The sequence below is a fragment of the Tachysurus fulvidraco genome, chromosome 1, assembly GCF_022655615.1.
Source record: "Tachysurus fulvidraco isolate hzauxx_2018 chromosome 1, HZAU_PFXX_2.0, whole genome shotgun sequence".
In the NCBI taxonomy this organism is placed as follows: Eukaryota; Metazoa; Chordata; class Actinopteri; order Siluriformes; family Bagridae; genus Tachysurus; species Tachysurus fulvidraco.
Window position 1 is genome coordinate 36,543,848 of NC_062518.1, and position 18,567 is coordinate 36,562,414.

Below are 18,567 nucleotides of genomic sequence, written 5' to 3' on the forward strand. Positions count from 1 at the left end.
ATTATTTCCTTGATTTCCTTCAACTAATTCTCAGAATAATAAATTGCATTTTATTAACCAAATAGGACAAGTAGTAAAAGAAGCAAACAACAGTAACAAACAGGAAATTAGTATTACAAACTTCCTTCTTTACAGTCACACACTGATTCGCAAACATCAAAAATGAACCCCATAGCAAAAACATTGTTAAAAAAAAACAGATGACAAACCAGAATGACCAATCCGTGCCTGGAACACAAAGGAAACATCAGAAAAATGTCAACTACCCAAAAGTTTCCCAGGCCATTACACAGGCTGTGAACAGAGCAGAAGTCAGGCAGGATGTTCTTCGTGCAAACCAATCAATATTTTTCCTGGCAGTGACGCAATATTTTTCCTGGCCATTCTCTGTGCGGTGCTGTGCGTTTGCACGTGAGTCCACTGCAGACACTTGTAATCAACACACGGTCTCATCAGCCCTCACATAACCCCCCAGTTTCCCCCTACAAAAGCTTAACTATTTGGTCTCTCTTCCCTTCACCAGAAGTGACCTGTAAACAGTCTGTCCACTGATATCCCCATCTCTCTCTCATACTCTCTCTCTCTCTCTCTCTCTCTCTCTCTCTCTCTCTCTCTCTCTCACACACACACACACACACACACACACACACACACACACACACACACACACACACACACTCGAAATACGTATATTCACTCACTTTCACACACACATTCTCCAAAACACTTATTCTCACTCACACACAATACATTTTATATAAAATCAGTGCATTACTGAGAATGATAAATATGATTTAAAAGCAGCAGATCAATTTTTTTTAGAGGTGTTAAAGGCTAAGACAGAAAGCAGACAGCTTCCTCATACTCCAAAATGATAGCATAATCCAGCTAGTAGAAATCTATATAAATATTAAGCAACATAAAATCAACACAAATTCATCATAAAAAAAATTATTAAAAGTGGCATCTGATTAGGGTTGATGCAAATGCATCTGTGATATAACAAATATCAGTCAAATGGGGAGAAAGGAGTGACAGGCTGCATCACCTAGAGAAAAGTGTGCAATGTTTGGTCAGGGCAGCGGTGAATAGAAATACATCCTAAGGCCATCTAGTGTTCTTGAAGAAAAATGTTCCATTCTTCACTGAAGGAGAGAAAGTGTTCCATGCAGGTGAGCATGATGCCCTTAATAGTCTAGTACTAATGTTCCGCCTTCTGTTATGGTCTGCTCCAATCGGTTAAGGTTCCTGTCCCTTCCATGTGTCAATCATCTATTATTTTGCTGGCAGACATTTTGGATCAAATTGCGCACTTTCCCACGAAGGAAGTTTATATGGACCTGGAAGAGCTCTGAGGCTGAAGACACTGTCCATATCTCCCCTGTCCCACCAACTGTAGGCACATAGTCCTGTGAGAGAGAGAGAGAGAGAGAGAGAGAGAGAGAGAGAGAGAGAGAGAGAGAGAGAGAGAGAGAGAGAGAGAGAGAGAGAGAGAGATTAAATCAATCTAAATGATTAAATGAAATAAGAGAGTAAATTTGATCATGTGGTCATGGACTTAATTGTAATCAAATAAAACCCACAGTACTGAGATTTCCTCAAATCAAACTGCAGACGTGATTGACTTCCTCGTTGCACGTAGAAGAAGGTTATGATTAGCTGATGTTTGTTTTAGTGGATGAATGACTAGAGAGCTGGGCTGTCTCCCAGCATTCTCCAAATACACTGATACTATCTGGCTTTTCCCGGAATTCAATGAATCTGTGTGTCTTCCACAAACATACATATCAGTATCTTGAAGTCATTGATACGGTCGGATCCAGCACCCTTGTCCTCGCTCTCTCCCACACATATGCACGCACACAAACCTTTTTAGCCTCGGTCTATTTCTGGATTATCTCTTATTAGCAGAGCTATTAGCTCTCTGCCCTCTTCCACGTACCAATATGCACAGAATCAGAAGTTCAGTTCTGTTCTGTGAACTGAACGTATTACATGATATCCTGACTCGTCTCTCTTTACTATGGGACTCACCTGTATACTGAGGCTGCGCAGCACCTGCTTGAGGCTGGCGATGTTTCTGACGCTGGCGTCTATGTGGGAGTGGAGTGCAGAGTTGGTGATGGATGCACTGAATGAGCTTATGGCTGTGTTCAATAGCCATAAACCTGTCTGGACCTCTTGAGCCTGTTCCTCTGTCTGAAAGTACACACTTTCCTTTACTTTTAAGACTAATAGTTAGTTTTTGACTGAAAAATAAAGCAAATAGACCTAACATTGCAATCTACAAACCAGAGAAGGACAAGAAGACTACTCACATTTTTCTTTTCCCACACGGCAAAATCCACGCTGGTCAGAGGAACTGTGAGAGGTACTGCAATGCTGCATTCCTCTTTACAAATCCTCTAGAATATCAAGATAAGATGATAAAGTAAGCAAACACAATAGGCCTGTCATCTAAAATACTAGTTATACTACGCATATATCTACAGTAGTTACACAACATACTGTAAACAAGAGACACCCTCATCTCCAAAATCAAGGGTTAATATCCAGTGTAACACTACCAGTGTATACAAACTAACCATCACTGGATTATCACTGGCCACATATTAAAGATAGTTACACTACAGTGTCATTGACATGGTAGTGTGTGTTTCACTGGTAAACGGACTGGTGCTGCATGTTATCTGTGTGGCATGGGTAAAATCGCATTCCTCCCTAACATTTCCCTTTATCATAGTATTTATAGGGGAGGTAGTGATCATATTTACTGTAGAATAAATGACCACATCAAACAATATAGTTAGAAGTGTGTATGTCTTACCAAAGCAGCCTGTGCATCCTGTGCCTCCATAACAAAGTGGTTCAGAACACGCAGGTCGCAGATGGGCCGCAGTGGGGAGGGCAGGCCAGGCCGAATCCACTCCAGTATGATCAGCAGCAAGGCAAAGTATCCTGTAACACACAAAACATGAAGCCTGAGATGTTTACCCGAATCTGTAAAACTTTACTAATGATATTTAGAAATTGACAGGAAGAAAGAAAGCAAATCACAAATACTATTTACATTATGTTAATTAGCAGTCCCTATCCACACTGCTACTCACATAATAACTGTTTTTTTGGTAGCAGTGGTCTTATGGTAGACTTAACACAGCATTGCTAAGCACATGTTAATTTAGATTGAATCACAATGACCACAAGAGGGTGTGAGTGTGCATCACAGACTACACTTATAGTAAACCATGCACTTTCAGCAAGATTTTGAAATACCATATTTCAAATGTATATACAGAAATGGAAAATAGACTTGCAGTTAATAACTAATTATATAAATGCTATAATATTCTGTTAGAATCAGTTAATATTTATGTATATATAACTCCATAACTGATGTATCTGTTTACAGCAATTACTGATTCGTAATTGTTTCAAAAATTAAATCTGTCGTTTCATAACTTTACGCCTCTACACAGAAAAGAACATTTTTGCGGCTTACCCACGAAGTTCTCAGTGTGAACTAATGCTAATGAGCAATCCCCCACTATACAAAGGCTTAGAGCACATTTTGCTATATAAGGTTTCTATAAGTAAGGCTTGTAATTAAAGACAGTCAACTGTCGGATAAACTATGCAATCAAAAATACAATGTAAAATAATATAATAATTAAATTGTGACATTTAAAATTGTCGAGAGTTGAACTGAAAACTCTTCAGGAGTCTCCTTTCATAAACAAGCTATGCTTATGTCATTCAGCACAACTTTCAGCAGGGTCACGGGAACTTTTTTCTTTTTACGTGTGTTAGCATTCTGAATGTGCTCTTTCAGCAGTGACTGGATGATGACGCAGTTAAGATAACAAGCATTACTGATCAGAAGATGTGCTAGCTAAATGCACTTAATGTAATCTATTGACACTAGGGTGCATCTGGGTTCATGCGCAAAAAAGCCAGAGAGTATAATATACTGGCATGCCTTTCCCGAGAACAACAGATTTTTAGATAGATATTACATAGAAACTTGATATTTGTGAATTTATGTTTTAAAATTAATATTGTCTTTTATACAAAATCTGAAAACAAAATGTTTTCAAAACCAAGTTAAATAGAAATATGTGAGCTTCGCTCATGATTGAAAATTCATGTTTCATTTTTTTTAAGTTCACAATGTATTAAAATGTTCTTATATAATTAGAAACTGCATACATTATATATATTTGCTTGCCCTACCCAACATTTTATCACTGAAATCCTAATAAATGCAAAGTGCCCTAGTAAGACCTTCAGATCACAAGGGTTAGTAATTCAGACCTGACACTATGCTGACATTCACTGCTGGCACAGTCTCTGTTACCTTTAACATTGGCTACAGGCCTAAATTTGAGCCCTTGCAGACACTCCAAACATGCTTCATTGGTCCCATGACTTAACAATAAAGATGTATGATTGAGCATAAAAAAGCATGGAGAATAACCCTTTCAAATCAAGTCAAGTAAAGAAGTCCATAGGTTCTTTAGGTCAATAGGTCCATTTACTCCATAGGTTCCTCTTTAAAATCCATTTCTTTAAAAAGCAAAGTAAGACAAAACAAACAAAACACCCAACAAAATATATTTTACAATCTATTAGTTTTAGACATGTTACCTAAAACTGTTTATAAAGATACTCTTTATGATGCCTTGGCATTGTTTAGAGAAAAAAGAAAAGCCATTAAAAAAAAAGCCACTAGACCCAGTTGCACAGTCACTGTTTTACTCACTATGCACACGTTTGAATGATTCAGCAATCTTTTCTTTGTAACCAATAATAATAAATCATGCTTAAAGACTGTTAACTCATGGTTGTGAAATGCAGACTGCTAAACTCAGGTTCCGCTGTGCTTTTGAGCTTCAGTAACCTTTTACATGCTGCTGGGTTTTAACAGAAATGCAAGACAACTTTCTAAATTAGAATAGTCATAAAAACAGAAATGTTACATTACTATAAAATTAAGATATATTAATATTGAACCATTATTTTAAACAGCAATTATACTAAAGGCAATGACTACATCATACACCTTAAAAGAAATAGAAAAAAACCCCAAAACAACCATTTCATATGGTAAGAATCATTAAGTTGGTCACAATGAATGAATGAATGAATTACAATTTTTACATGGAAAATGATCTTTTCCTTTCTTTCAAGGCAAATTGTTAGATAATAGTTGCAAACAAAAAGTTTGCTTAAGCTTTAACTTAAACAAAGAAAGGCCAAATAAAGAAGTCAGTGTGAATTCCATATGTTTAAATAATCAGTAAATGCCAATAATCGACCTTCCAGAAAACAATACAGATGAACTAAATTCATTCGAGATTAAATAGCACAATTTCAATCTCCCATTCACTAGAAGTCGACAAGATCTCCACACAGACATCTTACCTGTGCAGTAAACCATTCGCAAAGCACCTCAGCATTGTTCAAGCACATGATGTAATACGAATCAAGTCGTCAAATGACAAATGTTTAACGTTAACTGCATGGGGAAAAGACATGTGTCCCCGAATCAGCACACTCTGTGAGTGTGTGTGTGTGTGTGTGAGAGAGAGAGAGAGAGAGAGAGAGAGAGAGAGAGAGAGAGAGAGAGAGAGAGAGAGAGAGAGAGAGAGAGTGCAGAAGTGCAGAAGTGCTGATCTGATCTAATGCTTGTCTGTCTGCTTCACTCTACTGGCAGCCAGCAGACTGACCTTCACCTACAGCTACTGATAAAGATACACACAGGTCAGGTGGCCATGCAGAAAAGCACACAGATGGTTTGATTTACTTACTCCGCATCTCCATCTAAGATTTCGCATAATCCCTTGCAGGATCCTGGTCGCATTGGCAGCAGTCCCGTCTATTGCCCATTAATTGCAAGTGAAGTGCTGTTACTGAACTGTCATTGAGTTCGCACTTATCCTGTGGCATCCGTTTGACTTTTTTTCCAGCTTTGACTATGCAATTGGTTGGAAAGGGTTTCTGAACTATCCTACTTCCTGTTTGGAAAGACTGTTTTTCTTTCATTGTTGTCACATAGCGTGTATTTTTACGCAGCAGTCCAAAGAGGTAGCCTAAATAATCCTAAAAATGTTTCCCTTCTGAAAAGTTCATCCTCTGATTATGTATTTTCCTCTTGGCTGACTTCCATATGAAGGGTGACACTACAAACAAATATGTCTAATAGCAATAATGAAGCCTCTGGCACGATATTATCGACGCGTAAAACCGTATCGGATGAGACGCATAAACAGTGGTGATGGATGCAAGGAGAGTTTGCCACTATTTCTGTTAGTCAGACTGCAGCACAGAGAGTCATTTAACACGTGGGAGGGTGGTGGTGGTGGTGGTGGTGGTGGAAGGGGTGTTTCCACTCAATGTGCACTAAATAAGCACTATAGACAGGTCTAACATCAGGAAAAAGATTAAATTCGATTTGTATTTGTTTGTATACCGCATTTAACAATGCAAATTGTCTCAACCAGCTTTACAGAAGCCATGAAATGTAGTACAAAAAGTTTATTATGCAAAGATTGATATTAGACAATAGTTCAAGATGAATATTAGACATGTTTATGTTCTGTAAAGCTGCTTTGAGACAAAGTCTATTGTAAAAAGCGCTATACAAATAAACTTGAATTGAATTGAATTGAATATTGAAATGTGTAAATATAACATCAAGATCTAATATCTAAATGTGCAAATCTATAACTTAAGTTCTAATACAAATTCTAAAAGGAGAAATTTCTTTAGAGTAAGACATGGAAAATAGATATAGAGTAATAAGCATGATGCAGAGAATAAAACAAATGATTCAATGTAGTTTGATATAACCTGGTTGTATTATCATTTAAAAAAAGATTCATGAGGCAGTACAATACAACCTAGTGTTTTATTCAGCATGCTGTAGATATCATACACCAGGACAGATATGACAAACATTATCAAGTCCATTTGCATTTGTGAAATGTGGCAGATACCAGCACAGTAGAGACAAAAGAATCAGAATGACAGTCACTCAAAGAGAGAGAGTGTAAACAAATTGAAAGTGTGTGAAAGAGTGAGAAAATGAAATTTAATTTAATTAAGTCATATAGAATGCTAGGAATACACAGTACAACATTAATAATAACATAGCATTAAACAAAATTTGGTCAATATTCTAACAAGATTTATACCGTAAGGTGCATATTGTGTATTTTTTTGAGTAATGCCGTAATTATACAGCATACACCCTAGCAGTTCAATTTTCAATCAACATGTTCAGCTTTATATTATGTTATAGCTTTATTTCCTACAACAAGTGAGTTTCCAACTACAGCTCATTTAAATATGATTAAATATTAGCTAGGAAATCATCTACAATCAGTCCATGGTCTGGGTCTGGTGCATGAAGTTCACTGCAAGATTACAAGTAGGGGCTTTCTCATTCAACATCTTATAATTACTTAACTAATAACTTATACCCATACTAATGAATATACAATTATATTTATTTATCATTTATGTATTTAGCTAGCTAATGCTACAGTAGGTGAGTTTGCTCTGTAGGTTATATGCTATTTATGATGTTGTAATTAGGCAGAATAATTACAGTTAAAGTAAATGGGCATTGTTGCTTCAGCTGGCAGACACAGTATTAGTGTTAAAGTGTTAAAAAGTAAAGCGATAGGATAGGATGAAGACACATATGCAACTAAGAAACTAAGAAATACTGAGTCTATACTATGTCTACAAATATCCCTAAGGCAACCTTAACATAAGAGACCAAAATGTAAATTCTTTTTAATAAATGTTTTTTTGTAAAGGACCATTGAGATCTCCCTGCAAGTTAAAAAAAGTTCACAGATTTCTGTCATTATGAGGACAACATCTTCTCCAGAAAACCAGACAGTAGAATTATAGTAGAACAACTATACAAGGGTGCAAGTTAGATTAACAAAGACTCAGCTCAAACAAGGTGAAAATGCCTGAAATTGTAACCTACAGGGAACCTAAAAAAATTATAATGGAATCTGCAGCTCACTCAGAATTGGCCTTTTAGGTCTAGAGAGTGAACATGATTTATGGAGTAGCACCACTTCAAGATAAAAGACAACATATTCTGGATAGCAGAAGCACAAAAGATGCAAAAAAATACAACATTTCCACTGGAGCTGATGATAATTTTATGTGACATACGATTAGACAGCTGAGACAAAGACAGAGGAATGACTGACCATAACAGTTTAACTAAAAGTGGTGAGCCATAAGGTAGCACAGGTTTGAGGGCATACAGAAACATTATTATAAATAACAAATAATTCTGATTATGGAGATAAGTGCTGAGGTAAATTGGTCACTGTCGGCTAATATTCCAGACAAAGAATAATAAGCCTTGTTCATTTTCACTGGGTTCAGTAATAGGTGGGCCTACAGTATAAATGCGCACGAGGGGCCAATTAAACTTTAGGCAATCAAGGAAGAAATGCTTTATGGAAAAAATGTGAGGTCAGACAGAGGATAAGACACAATGTGCAAGTCAAGTGGTGCATTCTTCTTTCATAGGTTTCCATCTATAGTTCATGTCACACAAAATCTCAAGATTGCAATTAACTATTACAAAACATTCATACATTAGCAATATGCTGGATGATTGTTCTTGGATTTACATGAAACTCAGTGTGGCCTTTCTGTGTATAAATCTCATAGCATCCTAGAAATTCCGCTAGAGGCAGAATTCTTCCTCTTATATAATGTGTTACCATGACACATTTGATGCCATAATTCAAAAGCAATGTAAAGGTAATACATTTCTTCTAACTATTATTCTGTTGGAAAGTAAATATGTTGGATTCAGTTTGATTTGCTTATGGAGAATGTCAATTCAGTACAATCTTAAGTTGTGGTTAAAATGTCCTTTCTAATAACTAGAGTGATTTAAAGGCAGCGATGATATTGGGAAATTATCCTGTTTTGATGTTAACAATATTCTTTGTTTTGTTTTTAACTTTCTTTTTTAGACAGGAAGTTGTCTGTAGTCACTCACCTTAGCATGAGTCCCTGTGTATCCTACTGTGGCTTGTTGTCCTTTTGATCAAACTCCAGTTGGATTACGTCTGAGCCAAACTGAGAGCAGAGAACGCCACAAGGTACGTGCTGTAAAACATGTGTCTATGGCTGGGGGGAGGGAAGGGGGATGGGGTCTCCCGGCATGGTGACTCCACAGCTTGCACTCGGTCACTAAAATCACTACGATTAGAAAAGAAAGGGCGCATGTGTGGGAGTAAAACCCAAGGCCACCCCCAGCCCTTTCTGATAATAAACAAAGACAGCAAGGAGTCACTGATGCAAAGCCACAGAGCGCTCGAGAGAATGCGAGGAACGTTTGCCTAGTAAACAGTGTATGGCTATTCATCCTGTCTTGCCTCTTGAATGGGAAAGCGGCCAAATTGACCTCTGTTGTATGTCCACTGGCGCGACCAAGACAGGAAATCCATATAAAAGAATGAGGGACAGGGAGATAGGAGTCAGTATGGTGGCCTGAACGGAAGTTATTGTTTCTAAGTCATTGATATCCAGAAAGGGTAATTACCAAATTGAAACCTGTTTTTTTCACACTTGGTATATTACTATCCTAATACCAAACTGACGTTTTAAAAAAACTCCTTTTCAAATTATCCACTCTGACAAATAATACATACAAACATTTCAGAGATATATACACAGTACCTTACAGCTAACACCAGATAATGTCAGATATGTATTTTTGTACAGAAGGAAATCAAATGTTATGTTTTTTGAAAGGATATGTAACTCTTTAGTACACTGACTTCTCATGAAGCAGTTAATTAATAAGTAATCAATATATAAAAAAACAAATACATACCAAAAACATGGAAACTACACACAAACAAAGCTAAAATTAAGTGTCACAATGCTACCACAGCAGTAAGACTAAAGTCTAAGACCACAGTTGGCTAAAATTTAAAGGAATCTATTCTCACAATATTGTACGGAACAAAAGTCACAACAATAATCTTATCTTTTGAAAGATGGGTAGAAACATGGAGGCTTAATAGTTCCTGTGTTTGCCTTGCATCTCTGGGGTTGAGCAGTTCGATTTACACCAAAGCCCTGTGTGTTTGCATGTTCTCTGTATGCTTTGGGGGTTTCCTCTGGTTTTCTCACCAGGCCTAAAACAAGCATTGTTGGCTGTTTGGCAAACTCTGTGTAGGATAATTGGTACAGAAATTGGATGGATGTTTGGGTAATTCCAAATGCCACATGTAATAAAATAAGGACTCTGGGTGTTCTTGGTGCAAAGATGGAGACATCACAAGGCATGTACAGTATAAGTATCTTGGAGTTAGGTTGAACCACCAAACATTCAAACCCCTAACCTTAAATTCTGCTTGAATGATGACTTCACCTTTTTATATTAATGTGTACTGACCTTTCAAATTCCTTTCATCTGTGATGGTTCCAATGACCCACTGCTGTTCACATACTATAATCAATCATTATCACTCCAAAGTGATAAAGCACTAGATGTGAAGGACTGGTCTGAGAACAGTTGTTAATGTACACACTATCCTAATAGAATTTCTGTCTTGCGTTCATAATGTGATCATATGTAACGTAGGTAATTTGTAATTAGACCAACCATATATTTAAAGGCAACTCATACATGCCAACAGATCTTAATAGTCTGAAAATCATGTCATTTCCTGATATAAAAAAAGCACTTTATATTCGACAGTGCTATTTTTTCTACATGGAAGCATGTTGGACACATTTTGGCAGCAGCAGAGAAAAAATACCTCTTTATCTCTGGCTCTAATAAGAGTGTATCAACATTTGTATTAAAGGTTAACATCACCATTGTAGCAAGGTGAAAGTGGAGTCTCTGAGTCAACACTAATAACGGAAGCACTCCAGTCAGTGTGTTACTAAATATACTCTACATAAATCTAGTCATACACTGAATATCTCCCTCTATAAATAGTATGAATGGTCTAAACAGAATAGTATAAATCTGATAACTTATCTTGTAGTCATCACGACTTGATTATTACTTGAAATCAATATCGTATGTAATGTAATGAACATTGCTACATTAATTGTATCTACATTTATGTACAAAACATTTCTATTGTGAAATACTATTCTCCTCCTTGTTCAGGTCCCACGTTGAGGTCACATTTCTTGTGTAAACACAGCACCACAGAGGGACACAGGTAGGCACAAGGTACATGAATATGTGTGGTAATATACTTTTCTTTGGACTGTGAGCACACCACAGGTCAAAGTTTGTAACAAAAGTAAAGTTCAAGAACTTAATAGTGAAGCATGCTCCCTTTCAATCACATGACCGGAAGCTATTACTCAAATAATGACAAAATAACCATCCACAAAATAACCATGGCAACTTGAGGCTAGAACCCCGATCTTCCGATCAATAACACAGAGCCTTAACCACTTCAGCGACCACTGTCACTATATTATTATGATTCTATATTTTAAAGACAGAAGCCCATTTGTAGGAGTGATGCATGAGCTGTATGAAACAAAAGAATGCTGAAAAGCCAAAGAATTACTTTGAAAATTACTTTATGCTTATAAAGCAGTCACACAGTCTACAGTCTTATCACGACTGAAATGTAATTCCTGATATTACTGCAATGTGTGCTCAGGAACTATTGCAATGGAATTTACTGGCAAGTGCAGAAGAATAATGTCACTAGGTCACTGCCATACTGCTATAATAAGAAAACAATCCAGGAGGCTGACAGAAAACAGACACAGAAAAGCTGTTATGTAATTTAGTGAAAAAATGAAAAGAAACTATCCAGTAAAATTAATACATCCTCTTTGCAGAGCAAGATCAATGCAAATCTAGGAGTGAAAAGTTGCACACCATCACTCTGATTGGAATCAATGTTTACAATAATATGAAAATCTGGATTAAAGCTTCTAATATGCTAAGCTCTAAGGCAGGTTTTTAGATTTGTAGGAAAACTTTTGAACCAAGATCAGCATAATTCTATGATTTAGTCTGATGGAGAAGGTGAAAATAATATCCAGAACTATTTGGACATGTTACCAAAAGTTAGTTTACTGTAGATACCAGAGACCATGAATAACAATTTTAGAATATGTGCAGAATACAAAACAGTGGATGAACCACTAAACAAAACTGTATTATTACAGACTTGTATTAAGTTATTACTGAATAAAAAAAAATTAAGCTGTACTTTTATCTGTCATCTTAAAAGGCTGCAATCAAAATATGTGCAACAGGAATGCATTGATCAACCCTTCAGTACTCACCAGCAGATCTATTTACAGTCTTGAACCTCTCCTTTTGTCCAGTTACATCCATAGCTACACACCTTTGGATGATTTAAGCCATTTGCTATTTGCAGGCAGCTCCATTCTGTTTGCAGTGCTTTACTGCATCAAACGAACTCCAAGTTGTGCTTTTTTCCTCCCTCCCTCTCCTCCATTTAAAGTCAATAGGCTTAAATACTGGAGCAGAAGTGTCATAGCTCTCTCTGATTGTGCTTTGTTTAGTGCTACCTATTGTTATGCCTGCAGTCTGTTTACCATTTACAGTACGTTGGTGGAATACTCCAAGCCTTTAGACCCCTGTACCATAATTATGTTTAAAGTCTCAATTCTCATTCAGATTTTTCATTCATTCATACTTCTGACAAAGTTCATACAGGAGGTTTACTAGGCATGTGTGTAACAACCCACCGAAGGTAAACGATAATTAATTTAGAGTTTAGTCAAAATATAATTATAGCTGAAAAAATCCTCAGCATGTTGTTTCTCACCTTGTGTTTGTGCACAAATTCAAATATCATTAGAATAAAGTCAAGTTTTGCAAGACACTAAACAGTGTCTTGCAAAAATACTGCTACATGGTTCTAAGAAGAAGAAGCCTTTATTTTTTTGTCACATATACATTACAGCACAGCAACATTTTTCTTCACATATTCCCAGAAGTGGCAGTTTGGAATCACTAAATCTTGAACCCCAACCATCCAATCATCAACCCAGAGCCTTAACCAGCTGAGCCAACCTTGCCCCTAAAAGGGCAGCTATACATTCTTCAAACCAGGTATTTAAGATTCCAGTAAATCTCCACAGGTTACAAACCTTATTTTCACCCGATCTTATGCCAAATCGGGAAATATAGATGTGAACATGCTTTGGATTGTATTTGATTACATATAAGAACAACACTTAACCCTAAACTCTGAGAGAGCTTAAAAAGATTACTTTGTAATGTATGCTGTAATCTCTATTAGCTGAACAAGGCTCACTTCTAAAATCACCAGCAATATCTGACAAATTGAATAACAGGAAATTAAGAGTATATGTCCAAGTATCATTTAAAAAAATGAATGAGAAAGCAGTGCTATGGAATAAGGATGAACAGAAATGAGAGATGAAAACCTCTTTTATAAGTGTGGGGGTCATGGAGATGATCCACCATTTCGGAGAAGCAGATGTGTATGACCAGCTCTATAAGTGGCTCTATCATGTTTGCTTATGATGTTTGCTGAAACGTGCAGGACTAGCATGTAGGCATATTTCTAGGAAAAACGTAAACTGCCTTACAGGACACCACTTTCCTATGTTGCAACTTGAAGAAACAAAAAGGCCTGAAATATCAGTTTTTCATTTAAATTAGAATTTAATTCCATGATTTATATTTAATAGGAACAATATATTATTATTATATGGTATAATTTCATAATATGCCAATAAATCAACACAGAACAACAAAACATAACAAAAACATAAATAAACTGGGCTAATGGTTTAATGCAGTAATGTGCATTTATTTGCTTTAAGATTAAAAAAAATAAAAAAAGCCAGAGATATAAAAACATTCCTCAGTGCCATGAGAACACATAAAATAAGAAGAATACACTTAGCTCACATGTCAAATCTCTTTAATCCAGTCTGTTTACAGAAAGAGCACTCCAGTGCATATGTACAGCACTGTCTTTACATGACTTACGTACATGTCTTAGCACAAACTCTAAGAAAAAAAAATCATAATTTAAAAGAATATGGGTTATGGGTTAACAGTGGCTCTTTGCACAGTGTGGCTTAACAGTGGCTCACTGGCAGGCCTTATATTTGATGCCACTGATGCCAAACATACTCTTTGGATGAACTTTATTATTTCATACATTTCTGACCTCAGGTGAGATTCATGTCCCTGTGGTAAGTTTTCCGGTGCAGTGTGTGTTTGAAGACAGAATCTGATGTGAAACTGCTCTGGTCTGCTTAACTTTACAACACCAACTTTCATTTTAACTCTTAACCAGCAAACCCCCCCTCCCCCCAATAGATATTTACTGGGCATGTCCATCTTCTGAGACTTGCAGTCTGCAGTTTCACAACACAGACACACACTTCTCCCATCTATTGCATTCCAACTGCACAAAACACCAAGAACTGGAATTACAATGAATTCAGTGAATTTTTAATAAATTAGTAATTTTTAAATACCAAGATGTTTCAGTGGTCATCAGGTTTTACAACACAGACTAGTTATCACAGAATAGTTTCATAAGATCATAAATCAATGAAAGTTTATGAAAATAGAAAGCTTTGCTCTTGGAGTCTGGCAGTCTGTGATCAGGAGCAGCTCTCAGGTGACAAGCAAGGAAAATTTAAGCATTGTAGAGACAGAATCAAATAAATGCATCAATTTCAAATAATAAAAGCTGCTAATTATAGCTCCTGGAAGTGTGAAGCACAGCCATGATGTTGGATACATGCTTTAGCATCATGTTAAAGCTGTTATGGAGCACCATTATTTTATATGCCTTACTTACATTATAACAGACAGAATATGTTGTTTTGGTCTGCTGTGAAATTTTGACTATGAGTACAGAAACAGGCTATCTATCAGACACCTACGACATGAGCAAATAAAGCAGTTAGTCAGAAGAGAAAAGTTAGTCAGAGAAATGTTAGTCGATAATGTTTGTATACACACTGCACCACAAACCCATGGTTGGATAAAACTAATATTGATGATGGCTTTAAATCAACAGCTGCCACACAGTGGTCCACATACATTAGCAATGGACGGTGCATAGACGCATACACTGCTGCTCCCAGGAGCAATGGCTCTCCCTGCTGGATTACAGTGGACAGACAAACGGAGCATACATCAGCTGAGGTAAAACACTTCTTCAATGGGAGTGATACAAGCATACAAGTAAAGAAAGCAATAACAAGGAGTCAAACCCACATATAACATTTGCCAAACGAGTATCTGTGGATTTTCACACAGGGTTATTATTTATTTATTAATTAATATTTTATAGAAATGTTTCAGTACAAGGACATCGTCCAAGTTTAGATGCAAGGAAGGAGATAATACAAGCTTATTTAAATAAACTAATATTTGCAAAATAAAGTGGCACTAAACAGTTGTGTTTGAATAAACTGATTTACTATATTTACCTATACAAAAAAAATTGTCTGGTGCTTCCAGTTTGGATTTAATATCTGGGATTCACTTTCACAGTCTTGTAAAATGTCAAAAACGATCATTTAAGTAAAGGTGATGAAATCTGTGAGTGCACTCTCCAGGAGCGCCATCTTCACCCGACCACACTGATTTGACTGTGGGGTGTGGTAGCTCAGTGGTTGTGACTACTGACCGGAAGGTCATGGATATGAATCCCAGGTCCACTGCTGGGCCCACGAGCAAGGTCCTTAACCCTCAATTGCTCAGTTGTATAAATCGACATAAAAATGTGAGTCACTCTTGATAAGGGCGTCTGCTAAATACCAGAAATGTAAATGTGGGAGCTAAAGTACTGCCTTTTCATTACAATTGTCCAGTTCTTTCTCATTTCTCATGCAGAAAAACATTTTGACTATTTATCATATATTTAATATGCCGCAGCGTCTAAAATGTATCAGTCCGCACCGCTGTCTCTATGGAACCGGGCAGGAATCAAGCGCATCTCCCCTGGAGCTCATATACACTATCGCCTTGCATACGGCAGAACATTGGAACGAATGCGTCAATTGAGCCGCCATCTTGGTACAGGGGACTCCCTCCTCTTAATGCATCAGCGTCAATGTGGGAAAAGAAATAAAATCACCATAAATCATCATGAATGCGATTTTCTAGTTTTTTGGTCATTCCAAAGGTCAGACATGTATTTGCCATTAAGTCCAGGGAATTATTTTTTTTTTGAGAAAAGGTTTTGATATTAAGATAATCTACTTTTTTTTTTAAATATAATACATAGTGCTAGTAGGTGTAAGTTTATTACTTACATTCTTACACTTGAGTAAACTTGAAATGAACAATCACTACTTACCTTATAGCCTACTGCATGCAACACTGCTACAATGGTGTGACTATACATGTTCATTTAAACATTTAAATTGTATTGGTTTATTAAATATGATACACAAAGCAGGTGGAAACAAATCACAAATGTGAGAAGAACATAATGTGAAAGTTAGATAGTTGAAGTGCTAAAGACTGTTCAATCTTTTATTTATTCCTTTCCCGCAATATTTTTGCCACAATAAATAAGTATGTACTACAGTCACATAAACCCAAAAAACAAAAAAACAAAGCTTGACTTTGAGGCTGAACTGCCAAGCTAACTGGTGACATCCTTCCAGGACTGTCCAGCACTTGGGAATCTACAAACAGATTCAGATCCTGATTATTTTATTTAATGCCATGTCAGCAATCAAAAACTATTTTCATGGCAAAAGTTCAATTACAAAAACACAAATATCATATAAATACAATAAAAACCATGCTGAAAAATCCAGCATAAACCAGTGTGAATTCCATGCTGGTCTTTACTGGTTCATGCTGGTATAATGCTGGTCAGTGCTGGTATAATGCTAGTCAGTGCTGGTATAGTGCTGGTATAATGCTGGTCAGCGCTGGTATGGTGCTGGTATAGATGGGTGGCGAGCATAGTCATGGTGTTATCAACCAAAACGGGGCTGGTGTAGCTGGTTAACCAGTATGATCTTGCTGGAATGAGCTTTATGGGAACAACCTTTATTTTTGCTTGTGTATGTTTCTATGTAACACATTAATATAAGATTAAAACACAATCTATTGGAATATATTTAATTATAAATGTTTTATTTCTTTTGCTCCCTCTTTTGAATAAAGAACTGAAATAACAAAGCTCAAAAAGCTTTGAATAACAAAGGATAAAAACATTAAAAAATTGTTCATTAGGGATTAAAGTGTCTCCACAAATTAAATATAGTAATACCAACATATGTTGACTTCCTGTTCTCCATGAGGGAAGCAGCATATAAATCATACAGAATGATGGTTTTTGAAATTAATTGTCTCAGTTAAGAAGTGGTTAAGTTGTTTGTCTTTTTAGTAAAGTGGTAATGTGAAGAGATATTACCCAACATTAGCGTTGCTATGCAACCTTTAAAGCAACTATGTTTACGAATGTAAATGTAGTTCCTGCAATGTAGTTCCTGCACGTGTGTAAATTACAGTGTGATGGCAAATGTCATTGTCCAATAAATATTTTACACACACACCCAACACACACCCCCACACACACTGCACTCTGACCCCAACCTCCTCAGTTGGGGTATGTGAAGAAAAGAATTCCACTGTGCTGTAATATATTCAATTCAGTTCAATTCAAGTTTATTTGTATAGCGCTTTTTACAATAGACATTGTCTCAAAGCAGCTTTACAGAACATAAACAAAGAACAGAAGGTAAACATAAGATGTACAGTTCTGTTCAAAATTATTCAACCCCCAATGCTGTAAATGGTTTTAAGGAATTTAGTGTACATTTGTAATTGTATTCAGAATGAAATCCTACAAGGACTTCTTAAAGAACCATATGCAACTAAAATGACATCAATTAGTTTTGTAATACAGTAGTAAATGTTTCTTTTGTGAATTCTTCATTGACACAATTATTCAACCCCTTAAAGACTACCACTCTGAAGAACAGAGGTTCATTGAAGTGTTTTCAATCAGGTATTGAAAACACCTGTGGATGTCAGGGAGCAGCAATAAAGCCTAATAAGCACCAATTAGGCAGCTTTAAAATGACTGTGATACTCAGCTCCTTCTAGACATTTACTGGTATGGTTACAAACATGGTGAAGTCAAGAGAATGGTCCAGGAAGACAAGACAAGACAAGACATTACTCTTCACAGGAAGGGCAATGGCTATAAGAAGATTGCAAAGATGTTAAACATACCAAGAGACACCATAGGAAGCATCATTTGCAAATTCAAGGCAAAGGGCACTGTTGAAACGCTACCTGGTCGTGGCAGAAAGAAGATGCTGACTTCGACTGCTGTGCGCTACCTGAAGCGTAGAGTGGAGAAAAGTCCCCGTGTGACTGCTGAGGAACTGAGAAAAGATTTGTCAGATGTGGGTACTGAAGTTTCTGCTCAGACAATATGGCGCACCCTGCGTAATGACGGCCTCCATGCCAGAACTCCCAGGTGCACCCCCTTGCTGTCTCCAAAGAATAAGAAGAGTCGACTGCAGTAT

At 36.7% G+C, this 18,567-nt stretch overlaps 1 protein-coding gene and 1 pseudogene across 3 annotated transcripts; both read right to left on the reverse strand.

Moving 5' to 3' along the window:
• Positions 1-672: 672 nt before the first annotated feature.
• Positions 673-12,453, reverse strand: epoa (erythropoietin a). 3 transcript variants are annotated; one of them, XM_027164944.2, is made up of 5 exons: positions 12,331-12,453; positions 2,828-2,958; positions 2,319-2,405; positions 2,035-2,199; positions 673-1,409 (listed from the first exon to the last, which is right to left on the reverse strand). In XM_027164944.2, exons 1-5 carry the CDS (start codon positions 12,380-12,382, stop codon positions 1,269-1,271), a joined length of 576 nt encoding a protein of 191 aa, XP_027020745.1. In that variant the 5' UTR covers positions 12,383-12,453; the 3' UTR covers positions 673-1,268. The 3 variants fall into 3 exon arrangements, with proteins under 3 accessions (XP_027020745.1, XP_027020747.1, XP_027020746.1); XM_027164946.2 differs by lacking the exon at positions 12,331-12,453 and adding an exon at positions 5,811-6,265; XM_027164945.2 differs by lacking the exon at positions 12,331-12,453 and adding an exon at positions 5,425-5,582.
• Positions 12,454-13,953: 1,500 nt separating this feature from the next.
• LOC125141005 lies at positions 13,954-15,709 on the reverse strand (annotated as a pseudogene).
• Positions 15,710-18,567: the final 2,858 nt, after the last annotated feature.